This window comes from Aythya marila (genome assembly GCF_965140915.1).
Source record: "Aythya marila genome assembly, chromosome: 1".
In the NCBI taxonomy this organism is placed as follows: Eukaryota; Metazoa; Chordata; class Aves; order Anseriformes; family Anatidae; genus Aythya; species Aythya marila.
This window is the reverse complement of record NC_139042.1, coordinates 44,750,572-44,777,495: the sequence shown is the minus strand read 5'-3', so window position 1 is coordinate 44,777,495 and position 26,924 is coordinate 44,750,572. Positions and strand designations below refer to the sequence as shown.

Here is a 26,924-nt window from a genome sequence, read left to right as displayed (position 1 = left end):
CCCATTGATTGAATGAATACAGAATGCATTAAAATATAGATTCCTAAGATGTGTTTCATCATCTTAATAGGAGGATTTTTTGGTGCAATAATCTGTACTGCTTCTCATGATTTATTTTACACATAATGGAATATTTTTTTTAAATCTTTCTGTTGTTGAAAATCATTCTGGTGGTGACTAAAAGTTACCCAGTCTATATACTTTGTGTATGACATTTAAAAAAAAAAAAGAGAGAGAGCATTATCAACCATGTTGCATCTGTCTTATAATTAAGAGAGTCACTGGATATACTTCACTGAAGTGGTAATAGGCAGTGGGATAAAATGCAGGGGAGGTACAAAACGTAGTAAAACAAGTGTCAGACTGTCTGGAGGATCTTTTTGATGCAACATTCCCCATTTTGTACAAATATGAACTTTCCAAAGGACGAGGAGTATTTCTGTTTTCTGGGACAAAAAAAAAAAAAAAAAAAAAAAAAAAAAAAAAAGTAACAATAACAACAAAAAACAACAAACAAAGATATACAAGCAGCATTACTTTTTCACTGATTAAAGGAGACTTGGATCCTAGCGTATACTCTTTTTAATTTCTCAAATACTCCAAACTATGAAAAGACAGAGTAGAGAAAAAAAAAAAAAAAAAAGTAGCAAACAGACAATTTCCTTTCCTTGACTATCCCTTTAGTTCTGATGAATGGTCAATTTTCATTATTGATTGTTCACCATATCTAACAGTAATCAGGAAAAAAAGCTGGTCCAGGCAAACTGCTGGCAGACAGAAAGAGGTTAGATTCTTTTTTGTGCGATACCACAAAGTAATTCTGCTTCAAGTATCAGCAGTTGTCCGGAGTTCTGTATGAACTAATGACATTACTAACATTTTCTGAAGCTAAATTTCTATTACTAATAATTCTGATGGTGAAATAAGTGCTACCAAACAGTAACAAACATATCTAATGGAACTGAGCTAACAAAAGTGTTGGCAAACATATTTCAGTGTAGTCACAATCTATTTCGTGATGGTCAGGGTCAGCACAGAATGTTTCAAAACCTATAACCTTGCATGTTATACAAGCTTGTTAACAGGCATGACCAGATAAAAGTTAATTCTATTTTAATTGGCAAGAGTTTCTAATAAAAATCGGTGCTGCAAACACAGACTGCAGAACAGGAAATGCAGAAAATGTAGAAGTGAAAATTGAAAAGACTTTAAGTCCACAAGTCTCGGAATTCTGTAGGGTTAATTCAATTTCACACTTGTGTCATCCAGAGCAGAATCAGACAGTGTTGCAAAATGTATCCTACTGCAATACATAATCTGAAAAAGTCTGAAAAGATCACTTTTTTAGCTGGAGTACAATCAACCTCCAGCTACACTCATGCAGTTGAGAAGTGAGTCTGGTGCCTTCATTTCACAAATACAGAACAGGGAGGAAAAAGGAATGTGCCAGCTAAATGAGGAAATGAATCAAGGGTGATTACATGGGAAAGATGCTTTATATTCAACAAAGATGGATATGTGAAAAATGAGTTAAATGAGGAAGGGAAAAGGCTTTTTGCCACAGTGGCTCGAGGTGTTATCAGGAGATGAAGGGAAGACAAGAGAGATCAGACCAACAATTTAGTGAGAAGTTTAAAAGAAACAATTGGGTTTTGGTGTTTCCCCCCCAGGCATGTCAATAATATAGGTGAGTGGGTCACTCTGTAATGAAGTGTTCACACATTCATGTTCTGCATATGCATGAAAAGATCGGGGAGCTTGTTCACAGATATGCTGGGAAACATCTTTAAATCTATTTTACTTAGATGTGCAGTTGTTTCCAGCCTCCTGAGGCAGTTCTCACTCTCCACAAGAGCCCGCACAAATCTCTCTGCTCCTTTTCTTACGCTTCACTGAAGGGCCCAATAACTGGAACGAGCTGGCTGAGATCAGATGCATTGCTCAAGCTGCCCAAAGCAATAACGAGATAACCGGGCTGGATTACTACTAGCCCGTGATGGACAAAACACTAGCGCTTATCTAAGGGCAGTATACGAAGTACCCCAGCTTGTAAAGTGATTTACATAGCGGCACCAGTCTCTCCGAAGTCTCAGCTTTCTGCAAGCAGCTCCTACAGCCCTGGATGTGCAGGCAGGAATAAAACGCAGACACGGGGAAGGGTCTCGGGGAGGACAGCAGGGCAAACACCTCTTCGTCCCCGCAGGCGTCCCCTGGCAGTGACAAAATCTCCTTTAACAACCGCGTCGATTCGCCAATTGCTTGAAACCCCCCAAAACGTCTTCTCGCTGAGGCTGACGCGCTCGACCTGCCCCAGGACGAGGAGGACGGGCTCCGAGAAGGGACGGCGGCGGCGGGGTACCGAGGTAGGGAACCCCTCGACCGGGGGGCGGCGTGAGGGGCGTCCCCAGCCCCGGCAGCCCTCGGAGCCCCCCCGGCGGCAGCGGCCCCGAGCCCCGGGAGCTGCGGGGAGGGGAGGGGGGAGGAAAGGGGTGAGAAGGGGGTGCGGGGTAGGAGGCGGAGGGGAGGTGCGGGTGGGCGGAGGGCGCGGGTGGGGTCTGTCCGTGACGGATGGGCCAGCTGCAGGCCAATGTTTTAGAAAGGGGGGGGGCCGGCTCGGCTTTAGGCGGTGGATTTGGCCGCGCCGCTGACAGCCGCTGGGGTCCCTCCGCAGGATCCCGACCCTCCTTCATTCCCTCCCTGCCTCCTTCCTTCCCTCCGGCCGCGGCCCGGGGCGCCCATCGCGGCGGCAGCCGGCCGGGGCGGGGAGCGACCGGCGGAGCGCGTTTCCCTCGCTCGGCAGCCACAGCCCCGCAGGCGGCGGGCGGGGAGGGAGGGAGGCTCGGCGAGGCTCGGGAGGCTCAGCGAGGAGAGGCGAGGCGAGGCTCGGGGGTGAGGAGCGGAGGGGGAACGCAGCGGGGTCCCCCCCCACCCCCGACGGGGCTTCCCCGCCCCAGCCTCCGCTCCGGTGCTGGGTGGCGGCACCCCCGCGGGGAAGGCACACACGGAGGCGACCACCCCCCTCTTATCTTCCCCTCTCCGGAGCTCAACCCCTGTCCCCTCTCTCCTCCGCGCAGGTCGGAGCTGACAGCCCGACGGGGGTCCGGCCGCGCCGCGCCATGCCCGCCGCCCTCCTGCTGCTGCTGCTGCTCGGCTGCCGCCCCGCCGCCGCCGCCGAGGGCAACGGAGCCTTGAGACCCCCGGGTCCCGGCCTGCAGGGCCCTCCGGGGGCCGCCGAGGCCGCCCCTCTGACGGCCGGGCCCCCCATGCCGCCCAACGCCTCCCGGGCGGCCGCGCTGCCCAAGGGCTTTGGGGGGGTGGGCGGCGGGCGGCCCCGCTCGGCCTCGCCCCCCATGTGCACGGGGCAGACGGAGATCAAAGAGACTTTCAAGTACATCAACACGGTGGTGTCCTGCCTGGTCTTCGTCCTGGGCATCATCGGTAACTCCACGCTTCTGCGGATCATCTACAAGAACAAGTGCATGAGGAACGGCCCCAACATCCTCATCGCCAGCCTGGCCCTGGGCGACCTGCTGCACATCATCATCGACATCCCCATCAACGTCTACAAGGTGAGCTGGGGATGGGAAGGGCCCGGCAGAGGGCTCGGGGGTGCCTGCAAAAACCTCAGAGGGGGGCGAGGAGGTCGGATGTCCTCCCTCCCCCCCGATCCCTGCCCTGCCAGCTGGAAATGGGGCTGAGGTCTGCACTTAGGGGTGGTCAGGCTCCAAAAGCTGCATGGGAGCAGGTGCTTCAACCCAGGGATGAAGGACCTTCGCGGAGCAGGTCAATGCTCAGTGGGTACATTGCCTCTCTCCCTTTCCCAAGGAATGGAGGAGAGACACTGAAGGCCGGCTTCTTCTGTGTCTGTGGGTGCTGCTCAGTGCTATGGGTTCTGCTGGGGCAGGGTCAGTTGTGTACTTCACATGGGCCCACATGGTCGCTGATGGCACAGGGGCTTTCAGACATCTTTTTAACATGTGAAGTGGTTGTGAGGTGTGATGCTCTCCTGAGCTGTGAACCCTTTCCCCAGTGTTGCAGCACGAGCAGCTAAGGGAGGGAGCCACACCTCCTGCTCTTGCACCCCTACTCCTTAACGTGGTAAGACTTGCTACAGGAGTATTATCTCGGTCTCATCTCTACCCAGCTTGAGCAGTCCGTGTGTCCTTATGAATTCCTTGTGCATGTGAATCCAGCCTCTAGTTAGGATGAGCATTCCTGGGAGGGATGCTGGAAAAACAAGATACCTTCTGCCATAAAAATTTGCAGGCCAGGTTGCTGAATACCCGTCAGTTATTGAGTAAAGTGAGCACGAGAGCCTTCACCTATTGCATCTTATATGTGCGGTTTTAAGCTCTGGGTTTTGTTACTTTTTTCTTCGGGGAAAAAAGTAACATTGAAAGTTCAGGTTTTGAGTTTAGTCTCTTGTATCTATAGTGATTATTCACAGAAGCTGCTGAAGTGGGAGAATACTGTATATCTATCCCGTTAAGTACTGAAGCATTACAAAGCAGGGAGTTTAAAACTCATCATGACAGTGTTAAACTCCTGAGCTAGGTAATTTGGATTACATGAGAGTCATTCATTTTGTAGTGTCAGTATTTTCCATGCTATATGTTTGTCATAGTTTTTTGAGAGGTGTGTGAGATTGGAATTTATGAAACAAAATACTTAAACTGTTTTGAAAAAGCATTTCTCTAAAATATATATTATTTTTTTCTTCTCAAAAAAAAAAGTACATGGATAGCAGTTGCTCAGTACAAGACTTTGCAATCTCAGTGACACCGTTTTAAAATTAAATTAATGATAAAATGCAGTTATATGCCACAGTCCTTATCTTGATTGAATGTCATCAAGTATATCACCATGAGAAGGTTGGAGTGGGAGGAATAAAAGGTCAGACTGCAAGCTGATAAATATTATACCAGCTGCAAGTCTAAGATGTTTATTGTGTTAGCAGGAGAATTTTGGGAGCAGCGCAATAGCTCTCAGGTGCTGAATGCTGCACTGCATCTTAATGAAGGGCCTGTAATAGAATTAATTCATTGGTTGGAATAGTGAGAGAAATACTTGCTCATTTAAAATAGGACTTTTGAATAAATGTCATTAAAATCAGCCTTTAAATATTGTTTGTTTAATCAAAATTAAGAATTGAATGCAATTTAAGGTGGTAACTTTTTATCAATTATGCATCCACCCAGAAAGCAATGAGGGGCAATACTGCAAAGCAAACACAAGCTGGGTATAATCACCCAGCAGTGTGGGAAAAACAAAGGCTAGGGAGGCCTTCGTTTGTAAATCAAGTATAACAGTTGTAACTTGCAATTTGAAACAATTTCAAAATGAATGAAACAGATGTTCAGAATTGCTACCAGATCCTCAGTTAGACAGCTACATGAAAAAGAGTGTGAAAGAATTTCTTCTGTTAAAAGAATGCCATCAGCTTACTCAACAACTCATGTAGTAGAAAGTATGGAAGTGCCTGTGAACACTTTCCAGACAGATCCAGAAGACAGAACTCAGAATTCACACTAGGAGCATATTTTTATTAGCTATTAAATGTGATAACTGCGAAAGATGTCCCTTGTGAGTATTTAAGTTAAGTGAGTAAGTAGCTGAAAAAATACACGAATGAACATTTAGATCACTCATTTGAGGGTATCTGAAGGGGAAAAAAAAAAAAATAATAATAATAATAATAATTAAAAAAAAAACAAAAAAAAAAACAGATATTACGTATACTGTGAGATAAATGCAGTCCAATGTGTAATATGCCTATTAGTCCATTGGAGCTGAAATCTAGTGAATACTTTCTGTAGAAAATGTGAAGAATTGGAATTCTTCACACAATCAGCAAACAGGGTACAAAATTAGGGAAAAAGGAGTTGTGTCCTGGCAAGCTGAACATGGGAGACCTTTTCAGCTTTCAGGGTCCTGGCTTTGGCTGTACCCCCAGAATTGCAGAATGTGAAATAGAGAAAAGCCTAAGACAATCATTCTTCAGCATGCAACAAGATGCTTCGCCAAATTCCTGACAGTTGTAGCAAAAGTGTGAAGATGCTCTTATGCCTAGATCAGCTTCTTCACTGTGTCTTTGCTAATATGAGGCTGAAGTTCTTTAAGGTGTGAATGTAAGGAGCAGAAGGGTACAGTAGGAAATACTGTATTCCAGTGGTCAGCAAGCCTTTTATGTCCTCTTAATGTAAGGAAGATAGGAAGCAGTGGCCAACTGTCCTTCTGATTCCTCTGCAGTTCCAGAAGGCTTATACTTAGTTTCTCAAATTGTTAAAGGTGATAGCTCTCATGTGTCAGATGCCAAAACAACATCAAGACTGAAAACCCTAAACTTAATGTAGTTCCACAACATTTGGGTAGTCCTGTGCACAGCCAGGAGTTGGACTTGATGGTCCTTGTGGGTCCCTTCCATCTCAGGGTATTCTATGATTTCTATGGTTTCTATTATCTGTGCTTCTCATGTATATATCTGTAATAATAAAGGAACATATAATTTTAAAAGCTGTAATCAAATAATATAATACCCTGCTCTCTCTTCTGACATAAAAATATCTCTCTTTCTCTTGTTTTGTAATACTCATACTCATATATTAAATTCAATTTATTGTCATGTTCCAATAGATATTCAGCGGGGTAAAGAACATATCCTCTGCACACTTCTGTGTGGCTTTCTGAACTTCAGCTGTCAATTTGCTATGACACAAATGAATGAGGAATGTCTACCTGAAAATACTGTGACAGGTTCCTTTATCTCAGAGATAAAGAGAGAGTAGAGAAAATAAATGTCAGAGAAGGGACAAAAACTGGTCTTTATCCAAGCGAGTGATCAAAGGCCAAAGTCAGCTTTGTAGGCAATGATTTTTTTTCTATGATACATTTTAGGGATTACATAAAAATAGTTAAAGAACATTATATAACATTGTCAAGCATTGGTAAGATAAGAAAGAAACAGATTAGGGACTGCATACCACATGAAGACTTAAATCAGCCCCCTTGTTAATCCAGCTGTGTTCTGAAAAAAAAAGGCAGGGTTTCCATGGAAATGTCTTCGTGATGATATAACTCCTACAATGCAAGTACCTACAGGGCATAAGTCAAGGTTGCCTCCATCACGATAAGGCCAGTTTTCCTAACTTTCCCCCAAAAGTAAAGCTGCTTGTCTTCAGAGAACATTGTTTCTGTTCTATTACAACACCTTGCCACCTGCCCTTTTGGTGTCAAAGAATATAACCATTTTTTAAAGTGGGAAATGTGAACTATTTTCTTTTGTTCAACATCTGAACCATTTACTTGAGGTCTTTCAAAGTTCATCTTAGAATTTCTTACTCGAAGTTTATTAATCTATGACCATATAAAGTATGATGTTTAGTTGGCCTAAGATCATGGTCAGCAAATGCACTTGGCAAATACCTGAATTGTCCAGTGGAGGAACCTGCCTAGACTCTACAGACAATAGTGGCTAACTTTGTTCTGTAGTTAGATGGGAAAAGTCTATGCTGATGTCCCATATATGGAGTAGTAGAAATGCCTGTACATTGAAAGTGTAGTGTATGCAAACAGTTTTCATGACAGATCTACAAGTCAGCATACATTAGACAACATCTACATAGATTTGTAAATTATTTTTTTCATTACATATACATTTGTTACTTATACATTCACTCAAAGATGCATGTGACAAATTTCAAAACAAGATTTCATCTTCTCTTAATTATTTAGCTTCACCCTGTGTTTATGCTTCCCTATCTGACAGCAGCACAGCTCAGCTTTCTTTCTTGTTACTTTTGATTCAGTCCTTTTACTGGGTTTGTGAGAGTGCAGAAACTTTTGACTTTGAGAAGACAGGATAAGGTTTCTGTCATTTTCAAGATGAATGTATGATATTGCTTCATCTTAATTCAGTATTAAAAAAAATAAAAGTTTGCAAGCAAAAGTTACTCATAAAGACACATGAAAAAGAAAATAATTATGTGCCTCATGTTAAGATGTACACTGCTTATTGGATAGATCAGTAAAATATTCTTATCTTAGCTAGTGAAAGAGAAATATTTTTTTTTATCTAAAGAGAGAATCCCACCCCGACATATGAATAAGTCCTAATTATTGTTAAACATTATTAAGTATTGCAATGTCTGACTCAGCCCTGACCGTAACCTTAATTTCCCAGGCAAACTCATTTTTGAGAAAGTTTACTCCTGTGAAATACTGAAAAATTCTTTATCTGCCAGCCATTTCGTAAATATATTGAAAGAAATGTTGCTTATGAATTAGGTGTGCGATTGTATGTCTGATTTCTCGTGTAACTCTGCAGTTGATAAATATGAAAATCAAGTCCTATCATTGTGAACTAGGCTCACTGTGAATGCAGAGCTAGCAGGAAGTAAGAGTTCCTGCTTTGCATTTCCATGGGCATTCATTGCTTGGAACTAGGACACAGACATAAATAAGTGCACGCCTTGCTTCTTCTTCATGTCTGACTGTGGAAAGTCAACAATAGTGGGTTGAAGCCGTGGCATCAGCCCTCTCTGGCTGGTGGCCATAGCAGCTGAGCCATCAGGAGCAGCATATTGTCCTCACGTGCTAGCATATTCCAGCAGCAGATTGCTAACAAACCTGTCTTCCTACACAACCAAGAGGAAGCAGGGCAGGAATTGTAATTCACAGGTGTGTTTCTGAGTCACAATATCTCTTGGGGCTACTTTCATTACTGTGATGCTTTTACATCATCTCAGGCCCTGATCTGTGCCTAGTCTGAGAAGGAGTCTGCTAGGAGTCTGTCAGGTAGAAACAGTGCTATCACAATATAATTAGTTCATTTCAGTATGAATTCACATCATTCTGCAATGTTTTCTTTCTTTTTACTCAATTTAATTTTCAACACGTTTCTGTGCCTTAGCTAAAACTTCACTCATGTAAAACAAATGACAATACAATACTGGAAAAGGTCAATCGGAATACAGCCAGTGGTAGACTTCTTTTGGCATTTTACTTCTGAAAACGCAACATTATTTTTCCTCTTTCCTGCCATTTGGCAGTATCTCATGACTCAAAGTCACTTGTCATTTCTAAGACTGCAGTCTCTTTGTACAGATACCCTGTTATGAATCATAAGAAAATAATTCTACCCATATGAAATTTTATTAGGCCACATCTGTACTTCAGTAAGAATAATCAATTGTTCTTGTCCACAAACACTTTGCAATGAATTTTTATTGAATACTTTATAAAGGATTTTCACGGTACCGTAAGGCACTGTTTTGAGGAGATGGCAATACAGAGTACAAATGAACAGAAGCATAGTTCAGTAGTTAAAATATTCTGCTTTTATTTTACTATCTATGTTTTCAAGCTTTTGCTGCAAAGCATATCATTAGCCACTTGCAATACCATGGTAGAGAAATTTGTGACTCATGCATTAAAATTCTCAAATTTCACAATACATCAGCTGCAAGAGATAAAGGACATGTTTTTCCAATCCAACAGACAGCTGTGTGTCCATTCTGCTCCTGATTTAAAAGCTGGATGAATTAAAGTAATATTTTGATGTGATGCTAAACCCAAATTAATGCACCCTTTCTCTCAGTAGAGCACATCCACTCATGTGCAGCCCAATTATAATTCAGCCATATGGCTTCCAAACTAGAGCTGGCTTAAATCCAGGCAGCTTGGAGCACAGGTGTGACCGTCTGCACCTGAGAGATAAGCATTAGTTCTGGGAAGTCTCATGTGTGGCTAAATTTTTATGATTTTAGTGCAGAGAGACAAGGGAGTGTTTTGTACAGACACCGGCTAGTTGTAGCTAAAATTTTTCAGTAGGATGTGTTAACAAAAACTTGATCAATGTTCTGGGATTTTAGTTTGGTGAAGAGCAAAATACATAATTTAAAAACTTGTATATATATATCAGTTCTGGCTTAATATATACAAATGTACAATATACAATATATATTATAAACAAGTATACAATGTACTTGCTACTAAGATCTTGATTTCTATAGCAACTTGGTGTGTGGTAAGCTGGATGTTCACTGCCTGATTGATATTTATAAATTATTCCAGGTGTTGTTTGATTCGGTAGAGTGTATATTTAGAAAACCTGTGATTTTTCACATTGCAATCTTAACAGCAGTTTGTTACTATCACCTCCTTACAGCAATTAAAAAGAAGTCTTAAGGAGAGGCTTTACTGAAAATACTTTAATTACAGTCTTAGTTATTTTCCCACATCGCATAAGCAAAACATACTGTACAGTCCTTACAGCCTCCTCCCTGCTTCTTCTGTTTTATTGCTTTCCATGCAACTCTCAAGAAACATAAATCCTTAGAATTTATTTTTCTGCTTCATTTCTGCAGAAGCATTACACTCTTCATCTTACTTAAGTAGATCAATGTAGAAATAGATCAAAGCAGGTTTATGTTACAATTTTCCTACTGCTGCTCTTTCAAAGATCCCATTTCAGCATAGGACTAAAGCAGAGTTTTTGGAGGTATTCTGGTTCTTGAAAATACTGGTGGGGACTTCATAGGGATTTCTAAAAGCATATGCTCATGAAATGTTGTACTTAACTTCCTTTGTGTTAAAAGAAAATAAAATTATATTAATGTTTTTGAAAAACTCTCTGTCTTGGCCCATTTAACTGCTTATCCCTAGATGCATATAGACATGTTCTTGAGGGCTCTGCTGAACCAAACCAACATGAGCAGGCAATTCTGTGGCTATCTTCAATCATTTTGGACCTCAGCAGAATCTAACTATATGGTGATCTATTTCTTTTCTTACATTCCTCTTTAAAAAGATGATTGAGGAGATCTGAGATGAGGGAAAGATTTTGTAATCTTTTTTTTTTTTTTTTTTTTTTTTGGCAATTGCCGTTGTTCTTTCTTCTCCTTTTATATTTTGAACTCCTCTATCCACAATAGATCCAAGAGGCCCCAATTGAAGAAAGTTATGAAAAACAGATCCATAGAGATGGGCTTAGATAATGTAACTAATTACAGAAACTCAGAAGGTTTACTTTTGTATACAACAATTGCGACTATTTCTTGGCATAATCTCTATTCTGGAGGGCCTTGTTTTTATGGGGAATTGGAAGATTTGGCTGCTGCTGTGATGTATTTGAGCCATTAGAGCAGCTTGCAGCAGTACAAAGATTAAATATTTCTAAAATGCAGCTACAGGCAAACAGTTCATAGTGTCAGCCACGAAGAAGCGCTTTCTGTGTCCAGTAAATCTTGTTCTCTAAATTAGCTATAGTGTACCACTAGGGATGTGATGGAAGATTTCCATGAAAGTGTAAGACCCAAACTGCCAACCTAAATCCAACCTGAAATTAATCCAGCCTGAGAATTATTGTGCTGTTTTCTTTCTTCCATAGCAGATACAGGTATATGCAGCTAGCTCTGGTGTATTGTAATTTTTGGTGTATTGTAATATAGATTATTGGAAAACTGATCAGTTGGTCAGTAAAGATTTTCAATGCAGGATGTATCTGATCTATCTTAATCTGAAGTAAATGAGATATTTACTTCAAATTAATTGGTTAGGATCCTTGAGTGTCAAGTGGAAGGAAGAGGTCCCACAGGAAGGCCCCTCCTTTCGTCACTGGATGGTCAGCTAAAAACTATGAGATGCATTGCCCTCCGGTGTTGCTTACTTTCTCAGCTGAGGGAGTCTAGACACCAAGCTTCAATTACACACCACCCCAGCTGTGCAGTTGTAGGCTTTGCCTCTGTTCTGATGAACCTCAAGTTACTTTCTCTTTTTCTAGTAAATGGAGAGTTACTTGCAACATTTAAGAACCCATGAACACTCTTCCCAAGGGAGATGGAAATCCCCACTTCTCAGTCACTTTTCACCATGAACACTGAGTTGGTGAAGCTGGAAGCAAAATGAGTGGAATTGTAGGGCTTGAAAAGTGAGGACTAAGCTCTTATGCTTATTCTTGCTCAGACAGGGACTGCCTGTGTTGCTACTGTTCTGTTTTTAGGACATGTACCTTAGAGACTACTTTGTAAAATGGCTCTAATTGACTTAAGTTTTATAAGCTGGAAAAGAAAAACAAGACTATTTTGCAGCTTTGTGAATTAATAAAAAAAATATTCTAATATTTTTCCATTCTAATCTCTGTACTCTTTTCACAGCTACTTGCAGAGGACTGGCCCTTTGGTGTTGAAATGTGTAAATTAGTGCCCTTCATTCAAAAGGCATCAGTGGGCATCACAGTGTTGAGTTTGTGTGCCCTCAGTATAGACAGGTGAGACTGTTTTTTCATCAGACTCTATAATTTCTTTTAAATAAGAGCATTGGCTCAAATTCTCTTCTCCATTCAGCTGATGTGACACTAATAAGTTGAATTTAAGCCAATTAAACCAGATGGCTTTATATATATATATCTAATCTGCAAATGCATGCTGTTGTTTCAGGTACCGAGCAGTAGCTTCTTGGAGTCGAATTAAAGGAATTGGAGTGCCAAAGTGGACTGCTGTTGAAATTGTACTGATCTGGGTTATATCAGTGGTATTAGCTGTTCCGGAAGCTATTGCATTTGACATGATTACGATGGAATACAGAGGAAAGGATCTCAGAATCTGCCTACTTCACCCCACACAAAAAACATCCTTTATGATGGTAAGACACTGAAATTTGTACCATAGCTCTCTAGAACAGTTCCATCATCTGTTCCAATGATCTGTGGATTGCAGTGTTCACAAGCATATATAAAACTTACTTGAACATAATGTTCAAATGAAATTCTGGCAAATTTCTGAAATACGTTGGTTAAAAGAAAAACATTCAGAAAACTGTCCTTTTGTGGGTGTGGGGCATTTCATCTGTAATGTATGGATGCTTTTTAGAGACAGACTAACCAATTAGTTATAGTACACTTTTCAAAATGGTCAACATTAAACTCCTAACAATACTTTTTTGCTGCTGTGTTTTGTTCTGCTTTTCCCTTTTAGTTTTACAAGCAAGCTAAAGACTGGTGGTTGTTCAGCTTTTACTTCTGTTTGCCACTGGCTATCACAGCACTTTTCTACACTCTCATGACCTGTGAAATGTTACGAAAGAAAAGTGGGATGCAGATTGCTTTAAATGATCACTTAAAACAGGTAAAAATTTATCCCTGACAACTTTGCTGATAGTAATACCTTTACTGACTCTACTGCCACATCATTCTCTTGTTATTTTATGAAAAATTCAAAATAATTGCTAAGAAGTACTTCCCTAGCAGTGGTGCCAATGACCTTGCATATATATCAGAGCCATCAGAAATCTAAGACATTTACTGACAATCACAAGACACTTTTTCTCATTTGGTGTTAATCCTTCAGACCTTATAGGTTTTGTTTCTTCTTTATAATAATGAGAGATGGATATTTTGTAATTAAAACTAAGATCATACTGTAATATAGAAACCGGTGCTGTAAAGTTGTTAATTGTTTTGAATTAATTTCATGCCAAACTGTAGTGAGGTTAGCAGTGTATCAGAACAAAACACATTCCAAAATACATTCCAAGTTAGGAGTGCACCAGAGGGAAACATCAAATGTCATTAATTTAATTCTACTAAGGCAGAATTAAACTACATTAGTACATATATATGTGTTTCTTCCTTTCCTAATAGCCTTTTAGTTTGCATGCTAATTTGCAATGGTAGTGTAAATAAGTGTAATCATCTTACCTTGATAAAGCTGTAATTTAAATCTCTTGGGACCTTTAAAGTAAGGCCTGAGATCAAAGCACAAGAAAATGCAGTTGTAAACAAGTTGTCATTTGAAAGTGATTAGGCAGATGACTATCTTCCACATTTTAATTTAAATGACTGTTTTTGTGTTTGCCATTTTTCATATTATTACTCATACTTCTGTAAATTAGAGATATGGAGAATTGGTGGAATACATCTAAAACAATAGAAAAGATTAAGTACATATTCAAAGAAAATAAGTTACTCTGATGTTCTCTTAACTCCTATTATGATAGGGTTTTTATTTTGTTTATTAAACATTTGGATATTAGAAGGCAACAACAATCAAGAGAGAGACAGAAACTGTAATGATGTTCTTTCCAATTTTCATTTTCAGAGACGTGAGGTGGCCAAAACTGTGTTCTGCCTGGTACTTGTTTTTGCTTTGTGTTGGCTCCCTCTTCACTTAAGCAGAATATTGAAACTCACTATTTATGATCAAAAGGACCCAAATAGATGTGAACTTTTAAGGTGAGACTATAAACAGAAAATACCTATGTGCTGCTGGCATGCTCCATAAGCATACTTGGATTTCCTAATGAACTAACTTGTTCTGTATGCCTGAAGTTGTCTCTGCTTTCTCATCCAGTACATTCTGGTTTCACTCTGGTAGCAGACTTGGGAAATTATGAGGAAGCCCACGAACAGAGGGCTTCTGTCCTGTTTGCCTGGTCTTCTTCCTCATCCCTTTTGGGACTGATGTTCTATCTTCTGGTGTTATGTGGATATAGGGGGGAGATTCTGTCCCCATTTTCCCTTTCAGCTGAACAGCTAGGATTAAAACTGTGAAGAAAACCTCACAAATCTTTGCTCTCACAAGTTATGATGATTAGATCTTCTGAAACTACTTTCATAAGAATGGTCTACTGATTCAAACCTTATTATTTTGCACGGTTGTTACTTCCATAAGTTAATTCTATTGATAGAGGTCCATTTACTGCTACATTTAATAGATCATCTTTGTTGAGTAAAGCTGAATCTAGTTTTCAAAACTGTAAACCTCCACTAAGCCTTTTCAGAGAAAATGTGAAGAATCTCACTAACTTTAATTTCCACACAGCTTTTTTCTTGTGATGGATTACATCGGCATTAACATGGCTTCACTGAATTCCTGCATCAATCCAATTGCTCTGTATTTGGTGAGCAAGAGATTCCAAAATTGCTTTAAGGTAAGAGACTGTTGAGAGCTACACCTCTGGTTAAAAAACAATGTCAGCAGTAAAATGCATTCCATAACACAGAGAGTGTTTTAAATGTTCATTAAATTTTACTTTAAAGTTATGATAGGTATTCCCTCCCTTTCCTGATGAAGCTATGTAGAAAGGTATTAAAGCTTTATAGGGACTAAAAGAGAAAGCAAAAGAGAGAAGCATAAAATAAAGCTTGCTGGTATCACGCTCATCAGGCTACATCACTTCCTGATGACCTGGCATGTGGCCATTTTGAGAGCCCTGACAAAGCAGGCTCAGTCTGCTCTGCAGAGATTCACGTAGCCATATCCTCTGCAACCCGACAGGGAGGGCACTGACCACATATTCCTCACATCCTGACTGAGCAGTTGAGTCAGTAGGCACTTAACTAACAAAGAGGGTACAAGTATTCCCTTGTGCCTTTCCAACACCAAGCGACACACCTGCTCAGAGTTTTAACTTGGTTTAGGTGAATAGCCCCCTGACACTCATTCTCCATATACGATTTGAGCCTCTGGATTACAGTCCATCTCCCAGCAGTACTACAGCCTTCTAGCCACCTCGATCTATCATGTCTGCTTGGAAAATGTGTAGTTGGTGCTCAGCAGCACCAAACAGCACCAGTGTACTTGGAGCTTTTTTGAGGCCCCTAATTGTCCTCAGACACTGTATTGGGGTTCTTACATTACCACACACAAATTCGTAGACTTTTCTTTTGTTAAGAATGTTAACAGTTGACCATTGCTAGGCTTAGTGCTAGTTGTGCAACTTGTTTACTGGCTGCATCTTTCAGTTGGATATCAGTCAGCTCTACATCTAGTAGCACTGTGATATCTCCCTCATAATTATAACAGCACATTACTGAAGCTTTGATGTTGGTCTCATCTTCCCTGTCTACATTGCTGGAAACTGAAAGAATCACTGGGTCTAAACACACAGCAGATCAAGCCTCAAGTGTGGAAACAAGTGGGCATGGGGAGAGAAGTCCATGGTAAATACCTGACATGATTTTGAGCACCCAAAGCCAGTCCATAGCATCAGCAAAAGGACTGAAGTGCATCTAGTAAACTATGTGTGGCTTTTCACTATTCTACTGAGTTCTTGTTTTTTTTTTTCCTCCTCTAAAAATGAACTAAGCAGCATCTCACTCCAGAAGTATAGATTATTGTGTATAATTTTTTACAAGAAAGATTATCCAAAAAAGGACAAAAAGAAGTCTCATTTCATTTTGAGATGCATTTAAACATTTCTCTTCCTGCCGTCCAGCACTCAGGATGCTAACGGGATATCCCACTGGGTAGTTGCCACTTGAGCAATGCAGAGCATAGCCTTGTTTCTTTGCTTATGCTGCAATGCCAAAATAGCATCTTTCATGCTTTCCATTTCCTACTGTACCACTGAAGAAGGGCAGTGTTTTGGTGCATTTTGCAACATGTGAAAAACAAAATGATGCAAAATATTTATTCTTTTTATTTTTACAGTCATGTTTGTGTTGCTGGTGCCAGTCCAAAGATCTGTTGTCCCTGGAGGAAAGGCAGTCCTGTTTAAAGTTCAAAGCTAATGACCACGGATATGATAACTTCCGCTCCAGTAACAAGTACAGCTCTTCATAAAAACAGGCATAAAAGGTATATTCTCTTACGTTAATGCTGGTGCCTTTTTAAGTAAAAGTGGCAATTACTTTTAATGAAATGGTAACATTTAGAAAACTCTAGTTTTGCGTTTGCACAAAACCAAAAGAATATCATTTAAAAAAAAAAAAAAAGTGAAATCTGTGCAACTCTCAAAGTCATGGACATTTACAAAACTCTAATCTATAGAACATGAGGAAAAGCATAAAAAGTCATTGTTAGCACTTGAATACTTCTGAATCAGCACTTCCAAATGATCCCCATTTCCTGTATATTAAACCGTCATTTGTATTCACTGTAACAGTTGTAGGAACTGGAGTCACGGTAATTACTAAGCAGTATAATGTAACTTTAATTGGATCAAAGCCAGTATTATTATATAACTCAATATATTATCTTTTATAAAGCAAATTAACCACCATCACTATTGTTTTGTTTTGTTTTTAAAATAAAACCTGAGATATGTTGTAATGCGAGTTTAAATGTAAAAAAGTAGAATTTTTCAGGGTTTTATAGAGGTAGATAATGAAATATTAAAGGATGCAGTCAAGTTGAAAGTGCATTTCACTCTGATGATTGTTTTTACCTACTGTTGTTGGAAGGAACTTCCAAGACCTCTATAAATACCATTCTGTAGCCACTTCACTTGTTCAGTGCATTTGGCAGCACTTGGGTATGGTCCATTTCACTGTTTCCATGTTATTTGTGTTTAATGGCAGCAGAGGAGAGGAGAGAGGAAAAAAAAAAAAAAAAAAAAAAAATGTAGAGTAATAAAACCATAGAAGCAATGGCTAGTATCGGAAACTAGTTATTTTTAATTGAAAACAAAATGATTCTATCCCGTGTAAACAATGGGCATTCAGGAGCCCTGACAGCTTTCTCAGGATACATTTGTGACAATTTACAACTGTTTTTTTGCAATATGTATACTGTCCTGAGGCAAAATCCTTCAGAAACAGCAGGTTGAAAAAAATGTAACAAAGCAAAACATTGGGAGAATTTGAATATTTGTTTCCATACAGATTTAAATTTTGATAAAGAAAAGTAATTCACAAACTGTACTTCTAAAGAACAGTACTATGTAGCACACTTGTCTTGATTCTGTTTTAAAATATTCTACTTCTGTAGTGCCATATTTATGGGCTTAAGAAGATGTGTGATAAGTTTCTGCTTCTGTAAATAGTTTAGTGAAGCTTGATTAATTATAAAGTATTAAAATATGGGCAGGACCCTATAAGAAAGCAGAAAGATAAAAATGCCTGTAGTAAACACTATGTGTATTGCCAGGAGCAATGCACATTTTGTATATACATGACAGGTCATTCTTTGGCTTTTCATTTCCTACGAATTTGTTGCAGATGTCCCCAAAGACTTATTAACATATTTTGTGCACTAAGGCATGAGTTTTTTTTTTTTGTGTGTGTTTTTTTTTTGTTTTGTTTTTAAGAAAAGACATGTTTTCAATAGGCGTGGTATTTTATTGTAATAAAAGTATTTATCAAAACTCAGGATTTTTTTTTTTTAATTTCCAAATTTCGCATGTAATTTTTATCTTTTTTCCAGCGTTAATTAACTTCACTTTTTAAAAATTTTTTATCTTCCATGAAGTGCCTTAAATATACTCAAGATGAAAACAGTTTTTCTAAAATGTTCAGCTGATATTGCCTTGGTTTGGGGTTCATCTCAGCTGACTTGAGGTAGCTTACACCTTGCAGACAACCGAAAATAGGAGAGGTGAACTCCATCCCTGGTGTTGCCCTATCAACAGCTAGTAAGTCTATGCCTGTAAAAACAAACTGAGGATGTATGCACATGCATTTGGGCATGTGTAAGTGTGTATTTGTGTGTGTGTACATGCAAGTGTGTATGTTTTCTGCCATTAGGTTGCTATTACTATCTTTCTCTGCAACACATACACCCAACTGCTATAATGCTGAACCTTTGAAGAACAAAACTTCTAATACATTTATACATTTATATTTATAAAATATTTTTATTTTAACTTTTGTGATAACTTTCTCATGGGAAACCATGAATATCACTTCACTTCACCACATCTACAGCTATTTCTGTGAAATGCATTTCATCTGTTAAGAATGGATAATCAGTTAAAACCTAAGTTTGATGCTGGTCAGTGTTATTTTCATCAAGTTTTATATCATTACAATATTGTACGTGTATATTATTGTTAATTTTTATTTAAAATATAGGTGTTGTATTGGCAAGTGTGTAACATTTTTTATTTTTCCTGGACTAACTCTTTGTTAGGATGAGTCCTGCTAAGTCAGACATTTAAGTTTTGCAAATAAAGACCATATATGCTGCCCAATTTTTGGAGTAATATATACAGATTAGCACACTTTTTGTCTTTTTTTGGCAGTATTTTTCAAAGCAGTATTTTTACTGAAGGTATAATTTTCTTTAATAATTTTTTCAAAAATTCTACTTCCATACACTGAAAAGAATACACAGGAGAGCTCAAATGCATTTGTGTTCTAAATAATATTAAACCTTCAATAATGAAAACTGACATTTCATAAAGTCCTCAGTACAACTCTATGCCTATGTCCACTGAAATCAAGGAATGTTTAACATTCATTTCAGTTTAACATTCAATTGGAGCAGAATTAGAACACAAGAGCTTTTTAAAATACTGAGCTGAAATTTGCTGCCTTTAATAAAAATAAATAAATAAATATAAATAAAAATAAAAAAGCTAACTACTCTCTTCTTTTTTTGTATGAGGGAGTTGAAAATTTAGGAAGAGAAAGGGTAAAATCAGCTGTTGGTGTAAAACAGCCTGCGCAAGGCTCATTTCAGCCTCAGATAGAAGGTCACGGGTAACAGGACTGCAGAGAGGCACTCGCATCTTTGCAGGAGTTCAATCTTGTGTGACAGTCATCGGTCCCAATAGCCTGAAGAGCTGATATATTATGAAAACAAACTTGAAAGAAACTACAACACAACTCTGTATTTTGGCCCTCAGAGGGTAGCTTGATTTTACTTCTTCTGGCACTCTGAATTCTGCCTGCATACAGCTGTCTCAGAGTTAAGAGAGGGGATTTCAGTCTCAGTGGTCTGAATTGATACACTGGCAGCATACCTCAGAGAATCAAATGGAAAAGTCAGTAGTTATAGAGCATCTACTGTGAGCTTTGGTATTTCACTGTCCTGACCAGCTCTTAATTGGTTATAACACAGTTGGCTTAGCAAGAGAATGTTGTTTGTACTGGAATAATGTTAAAATAATTTTTTTATTGTTCTGTATAGCTGTGTAAAATAATTTTATATGTCATTTTCTGTGGTCACTCAAACTAGAAATCTCTTTGGTTCAGACAATGTAAGCAAACTAAATTACCAATAAAATATTCAAAATTTTCATTCATTAAAAATATAAAATAAAAGTCTGACTTTTTTTTCTTCTCTGGGATCTCATTTAGTGATTTAACTGACAGGTAAAAATGAAGTAAGCATTTCAGAATTAAAAGTTAAAGTCTTTGGTCAGGATAGCTTTATACAGCTTGTTGAAAACTGGAAAGAGTTCAGACTTGCATACGCATTGCAAAATTGTCTGTTTGTTGGAACAATCAGTCATGCCTATCTTTGCTCTGCTTGTTTTTGCTCAAAATGCCAGTTGCAATCTCTTCTCTACACACCCATATATAGTCAGAAATCCTCCTGTGTTAGGGACATAACAGAAAAAAAAAGGCATGAAACTTTAGACTTGCATGCATTCTATACTGGAATAAGCCTCATGAGAACCATCACCCCTTTGTATGATGACTGTAATTCCCTACACATTTCAATTTACCTTTCCTAAAGCAGTGGAAAGCAATATCAATCTAAATTTTCTGTAGCTGGTCAAGGATATAACTTTTTATGTTTGCAGTATTGCTACATCCCAAAATACATGTATATTTCCTGTTATTAGTGTTTGGATCCAAATAGTTTGGTTTCCTTCTGTTTAGTTGCTGTTTTGCTGCATCTGCATAGATTTGTCTTTTTTTCCTGGTCCTTTATCACATAGCTTCAAGTATCCTGTGCCTGGAACAGAAGCACCTGTAGAGATGAGATCCCTTGTAAGTAAATGTTCTATTTAATAGCTCTCATCACCACTTCCATTTCTTTTCCCTTCATTTTTGGTCCTCAGTAAGGCTACGGTCCAAAGTCTTTACCAACCAAACGTTTATTATGAAGAACCATTTTTTTAAAGCATATTTCTTTTGATATCCCAAAGATTTATATACTTAGAAAATGCATGGTGTTTGCAGCACAGCTAACTTACTCTATTGCCACAATTTGCTTGTTTAACTGTCTTATCCACAGTTTTATCTACTGCAGTCTTGTTTGGTTCATTTAGGGCATTAACCATGAAGATAACAATCAGTCAGATTTCCAAACATACTAGAATTTACATAACAACATGGATATACGTGTAGTTTACATCCTTCAAATACTGGTTCATACTAACCACTGAGAAGAGTTTAGTTAGCACTGTGGTGTTGGTGGAGCAGCATGGTCCAGCTGGCTACTTGTGGCTGGTTCTGGCCCATGGTTCATGTTTTACTATACCTTCCTGTAGGAGAGGGTGCCATCCAATGAGACTTGGACAAGGTTGAGAAAAGTGGGTACGTGTGAACCTAATGAGGTTCAACAAGGCCAAGTGCAAGGTGCTGCATCTGGGTTGGGTCAATCCCAGTCATGAATACAGACTGGGAGAAGAACTCATTGAAAACAGCCCTGCAGTGAAGGACTTGGGGGTTCTGGTGGATGAAAAGTTCAACATGAGCCAACAGTGCATCCTTGCAGCCCAGAAGGACAACTGCATCATGGGCTGCATCAACAGAGGAGTGTCCAGCAGGTTGAGGGAGGTGATTGTACCCCTATGCTCTTCCCTTGTGAGGCCCCATTTGGAGTGCCGCACTCAGATCCGGAGCCCTAGCACAAGAAGGACATGGATATATTAGAACAAGTGCAGAGGAGGGCCACAAGGATGATCAAAGGGCTGGAGCACTTCTCCTATGAAGACATGCTGAGAGAGCTGGGGTTGTTTAGCCTGAAGAAAAGGCTCTGGAAACACCTCATTGCAGCCCTTCAGTACTTAAAGGGAACTTAAGAAAAAAAGATATAGAGTGACTTTTTACACAGGCATAGTGATAGAACAAGGGGGAACAATTTTAAACAAAAAGAGAGAAGATTTAGATTAAATGTTAGAAAAAAAATCTGTACTATAAGGGTGGTGAGGCACTGGCACAGGTTGACCAGAGAAGCTGTGGATGTCCTATCCCTGGAGGTGTTCAAGGCCAGGCTGTATTGGGTTTTGGGCAACCTGGTCTAGTGGGAGGTGTTCCTGCCCATGGCAGGGGGGTGGGAACTAGAGGAGCTTTTAGGTCCCTTCCAACCCAAACCATTCTGTGATTCTATGATAATGTGATTACAAAGAGAAATTTTTATGAAACCATTTTATAATTTAGTTACTTTAGTAGTTGGCAATTTAATTGTATTTCATAATTATGTATTTTTTTTATAACCATTTTACCTTTTCTTATAGAGAAAAATGTTATTTTGAGCAAAAATTTTGGAATTTTTTATTTTTATATGAGATGCGAATAGACTGTGAAATAAACCAACAATTCAGTATTCTGTTTCAATCTCCATAGGTCATGAAGATACTTCCTGTAGGACTAACTACTCCAATACTCTTGTAAAATTTGTTTAATTTGTTTGCTTGAATTTCATGCACATGAAAGAAAAAAAAAAAAAGAAAAAAAAAAAAGTGTGTTCCTGGAGAAGTCGTTAATATTTGCCACTTGCTTAGTATTTGGTATCCTGGAAGCATGGGATCTTTGTACATGTAGTTATGCTTAAACTGAGGTGTTTCAACCAAAGTACTCATAAGAAACACAAGATGTCATAAATAGTTGAGGCCCTGCTGAAGCCACACCTGGAGTATTATGTATTATGTCTAGTTTGGGCTCCCCAGTACAAGAGGGACACAGAGCTACTGGAGCAAGTCCAGAGGAGGCCTACTAAGATGATTAGAGAAGTGGAGCACCTGTCATATGAGGACAGGCTTAAAGAACTGGGCTTGTTTAATCTGGAAAAGAGAAGACTAAGGGGAGACCTCATCAATGTGTATGAATATCTGAAGGGAGGGTGTCAACAGGATGGAGCCAGTCTCTTTTCAGTTGTGCCCAGTGACAGAACAAGAGGCAACAGGCACAAACTGAAACACAGGAAGTTCTGTCTCCATATGAGGGGGCACTTCTTTACTGTGAGTGTGACAGAGCACTGGAACAGGTTGCCCAGAGAGGTTGGGGAGTCTCCTTCCTTGGAGATATTCAAAACCACCTGGATGCCATCCTGCACAATGTGCTCTAGGTGATCCTGCTCTGCAGGGGGGTTGGACTGGATGATCTTCAGAGGTCCCTTCCAACCTCGTCCATTCTGTGATTCTATGATATTGTTTATGTATATATGTAGTTTATGCAAGAGAATTTAACATATTATTTTTTAGTTGACTAAAAAAAAAAAAGATATTGTAATGATATATGATACAAACACATTATGTATATTCATATAGTTTAAAACATACCTATGAATGTGCTTCTTTATCATATATTGATATGTATATATTACATAAGTGCAGGTATGATTATATTTACCTGTATTTTATTTTTTATTTTTTTAACTGTAATTACATTTACAAATTATCACGGTGAAAGAAGCAGAAAAGACTAGAGACAGCTATACTTGGGAGTAGAAATGCCAGAAATTTCTAATGTATATGATTTGCCAAGATATCCATATTTGCCTACTTGGGCTTACAGTTTTGTTACAAATAACCGGTTTTCCAACTGTTTGAGATCTGAACATGATTACTCCAGTCTTTCAAATGAGTTGTTGAACCCAGAGTACAATCATGATTTGTGGCACTCTTACAAAAGAGCAGGATTGCCAATTTGGCTCTTGCCCAAATTCCAATTTAAATAATTACAATCTGCTTCTTCTGTTCCTCTTTTGTCCTATCAACTGCAATGTGGTGGAGACAAGCATAGAGCTCAGTTCTGCAGTTTCACACTCTGTGTGGGGACATCTGCTATGTCTCACGCAGAAGGTGACTACTTCAGTGCTAGAAAGTGGGAGAGTTCCAAATTCTCTCCATTTGTAAAGTACTCGGGGGTGGTTTGGAATGAAAAGCAGAATTTAAACATAAAATCAGTATCTTAACACTCAAGGTTCCTTGCAATTTACGTCAACTCAATGTTAAGTGGATCTAAATCACTCCTTTTTTTACTCACTCTGTTAAGGAGTTTTATAAACATATGCTTTAAAAGGTTTTTAAATTTTTGTGTATCTTATTTGTGTAGCTAGAAAGATTTATTATGATCTAGAATCCATTAAATAGTACTAAAGTACTTTAAATAGGCATTAGGTATGTCTACAAGGTTAAATATAGAAAGCCAGGAGCTGCAAAGCTCAGTGTGCACCATGCTGAGTCTAAGATAATTGTATCACTTCAACTAGAGCAGAACAGACTAACTTACATTCAGTTCAAATCTTGGGTAGAGGCAGCTAGTGTTAAGTTTGCTTCCAACCATGCAGGTAGATCCTAAATGACATGTGACTTCTTACTAAGGCAAGTTTTGAACCATTAGACAAGTATAACAAGATCATCACCCCCAATTTAATGGATCTATTAAAAACCAATAACAAACACAAAGATAATGCCTTGAGCAATTCTGAAGTTATAGAATTTTATTGCCTTCTTGTTTGCTTATATTCAGAAACTTCAGAATTCCCAAAGAAAGTATTTTCCAAACAGTAATATATGTGAAGTAAAAATTGCTTGGAAATGAACTTGATTTGACCGCATTTGTTTGATAGAATCAGTGTAGAACTGGCAAGATGGATTTTAAGGTATTTCATTGTTTGGTATTTCATTACATCATTGACCTGATGTTATCCAAAAGTTTCTGCCAACTTCAGCAATTCTATGATTTAAGTGTAATCTATTCTATCATGTATACTATCACTTTCTGAACCTATAAAAGTTTCCACTATTGGAGAATGGGTATTTGATCAGGCAGATAGGTTACTGCATTAGTAAAAAGTGGAAATCACTTTACCTGTGCCTACTTCAATCCCAGTCAAGCCACTTTTATTTGACTAAAAGGATACTGGGAGATCCTGTGTTGGTTTTACTCAGGTGGTCAGCTAAGCTCCACCACAACCGCTCTCTCACTACCCCTCCTCAAAAGGAAAGGGGTGAGAAAATACAATGAAAAGGGCTTGAGGGCTGAGATAAGGACAGGAAGATTATTGTCATGGGTAAAACAGAAGCAGCACAGGGAGAAATATGTAATTTATTGCCTATTGCTAGCAAGTTAGAAGAGTGAGAAACTAAAAAAAAAAAAAAAAAAAAAAGTCTAAAAACACCTTCTCCCCATCCCCCTGAGCATCACAGGGGAAAGAGGAATGGGGGCTGTGGTTAGCTCATGAGGCTTTGTCTCCACTGCTCCTTCACAGTCACTCTCCGCCCCTGCTCCATGGTCCTCCCATGGGATGCCGTCCTTCCCGACCTAAGCCTGTGGGGGCTGCCCACAGGCAGCAGCTCTTCAAGAACTGCTCCCACACAGCTCCGTACCACAGGGTCCATCACCCAGGAGCAAACTGCTTCAGCATGGGTCCCCCATGGGCAGCAACTCCTCCCAGATTCCCTGCTCCTCCATCGGCTGCAGCTCCGGCCAGGGGCCTGCTCCTGAGGGGGCTCTCCACGGGCTGCAGCATGGAGATCTTCTCCATGTGGGACCCATGGGCTGCAGGGGGACAGCCTGCTCCACCAGGGGCCTCTCCACAGGCCACAGGGGAACTTCTGCTGGGTGCCTGGAGCACCTCCTGCCCTCCTTCTGCACTGACCTTGGGGTCTTCAGGTCTGGTTCTCACTCCTCTCTCCCAGCTGTTGTTGCACAGTAGTGTTTTTCACCTTTTTAAACCTGCTCTCCCAGAGGCCCAACCAATGCCACTCGCTTGGTTCTGGCCAGCAGTGGGTCCCTTTTGAAGTTGTCTGGAGCTGGCTCTGATTTGAAATGAGGCAGCTGTAAAGAAAGCCCACCATTTTAAGCCCCCTCCTACCAAAACCTTGCCATATAAACTCAATACATATCCATAAATATGAAACTGATATTTTGGTATGTAGCATTAAGCATGAATAGATGTACTTACAACAACTAGAGTCTATGGAGTTTGGAAAGGTTGTCTTACAACCTACCAAAACTGACATCATTTTTGTGTGATAGCTGGACAGTTGAAGTCAATGGAAGTTTTCCAGGCAAAGATGTGTTCACATGCAAGAGAAATGACAGGATTTCCTTAGAAAAGACCCTTCAGGGATGTAATTTTTTTTAAAAAGTAGCATGGGAGAGTCATGTTGTACTTGATGTGTTGATTTTATGATAGCTGAACAAGTTGAATTCTGCTGAGTGATTTATTTTTTTTTTTTAATTGTGGGCAAAATGCATGTCAAGAAAAGTGCTGATAATGTGAGGTAGGTATGTTTAGGTTCTAGTTTAAAATAAATATTTGAAGCCTACATATCTTCTTTCTGTAGACTCTGGCATTTTTATCTATCTTTTTGTAGGCTTCAACATGGATTAAGTTATGATTGTGTCTCTAGGGATTTTATACTTACTTATAATTCATTGCATTGATTAACTTAATGCATAGTAAATACAAAGCTGTGATCTCTCAAGACTTTCTTCTTCTGAAGGATATTTTTTTCCATAACCTGATTAAATACAAGGAACGTAGTGTGTCTTCTGGAGCATAAAAAGCAAAATATTTTATTTGTAAGGTGATGCTAGGGATAATGTATACAGGTTCTTCCATTTTGTCCCATTAACAATTGTATGCATTTTGAGTGACCTTTGAAGTACTAATTCTGTTGTTCAGAAACCTTTGATTTTGCTGGGCTTTTGAAAAGCAGGAAGGAAGTTGTGAAACACATATCGTATATATACAGATGTCAAGTACATTTAATGAAGATAAGCAGATGCGTTCCATAATAGTAATTAACCAAAAGGAGGGAACACATTGTGCACTACAATTAAGAATATTCTCTTCAAGGCTCCCTACCTCACAAGGGATGTTAGTTCTTTCACCTCATTTATACCATATAAAATATGCTTTCTTTTTTTTTTTTTTTAATTATTCCTTAAAATATACAACGTATTAAAAACAACAGCAGAGTTCTATGTATTACAGGGTTACAGATTTGCAGCTGTAACTGCAGTGTAAGTACTTAAAGTCTGTGGCTTATTTTGCTATAACGAGCACACAGGAGACACT

The 26,924-nt window shown here is 39.2% G+C and overlaps 1 protein-coding gene across 3 annotated transcripts; it reads left to right on the top strand.

The window, feature by feature from the left end:
- The first annotated feature begins 2,071 nt into the window (after positions 1 to 2,071).
- On the top strand, positions 2,072 to 19,967 carry EDNRB (endothelin receptor type B). 3 transcript variants are annotated; one of them, XM_082777771.1, is made up of 9 exons: positions 2,614 to 2,889; positions 3,075 to 3,569; positions 12,153 to 12,265; positions 12,435 to 12,639; positions 12,972 to 13,121; positions 14,094 to 14,227; positions 14,817 to 14,925; positions 16,428 to 16,574; positions 18,186 to 19,967. In XM_082777771.1, exons 2-8 carry the CDS (start codon positions 3,117 to 3,119, stop codon positions 16,557 to 16,559), a joined length of 1,296 nt encoding a protein of 431 aa, XP_082633897.1. In that variant the 5' UTR covers positions 2,614 to 2,889; positions 3,075 to 3,116; the 3' UTR covers positions 16,560 to 16,574; positions 18,186 to 19,967. The 3 variants fall into 3 exon arrangements, with proteins under 3 accessions (XP_082633898.1, XP_082633897.1, XP_082633896.1); XM_082777772.1 differs by lacking the exons at positions 2,614 to 2,889; positions 18,186 to 19,967 and adding an exon at positions 2,072 to 2,363 and having other exon boundaries at positions 16,428 to 17,407; XM_082777770.1 differs by lacking the exon at positions 18,186 to 19,967 and having other exon boundaries at positions 16,428 to 17,407.
- The last annotated feature ends 6,957 nt before the right edge of the window (positions 19,968 to 26,924 follow it).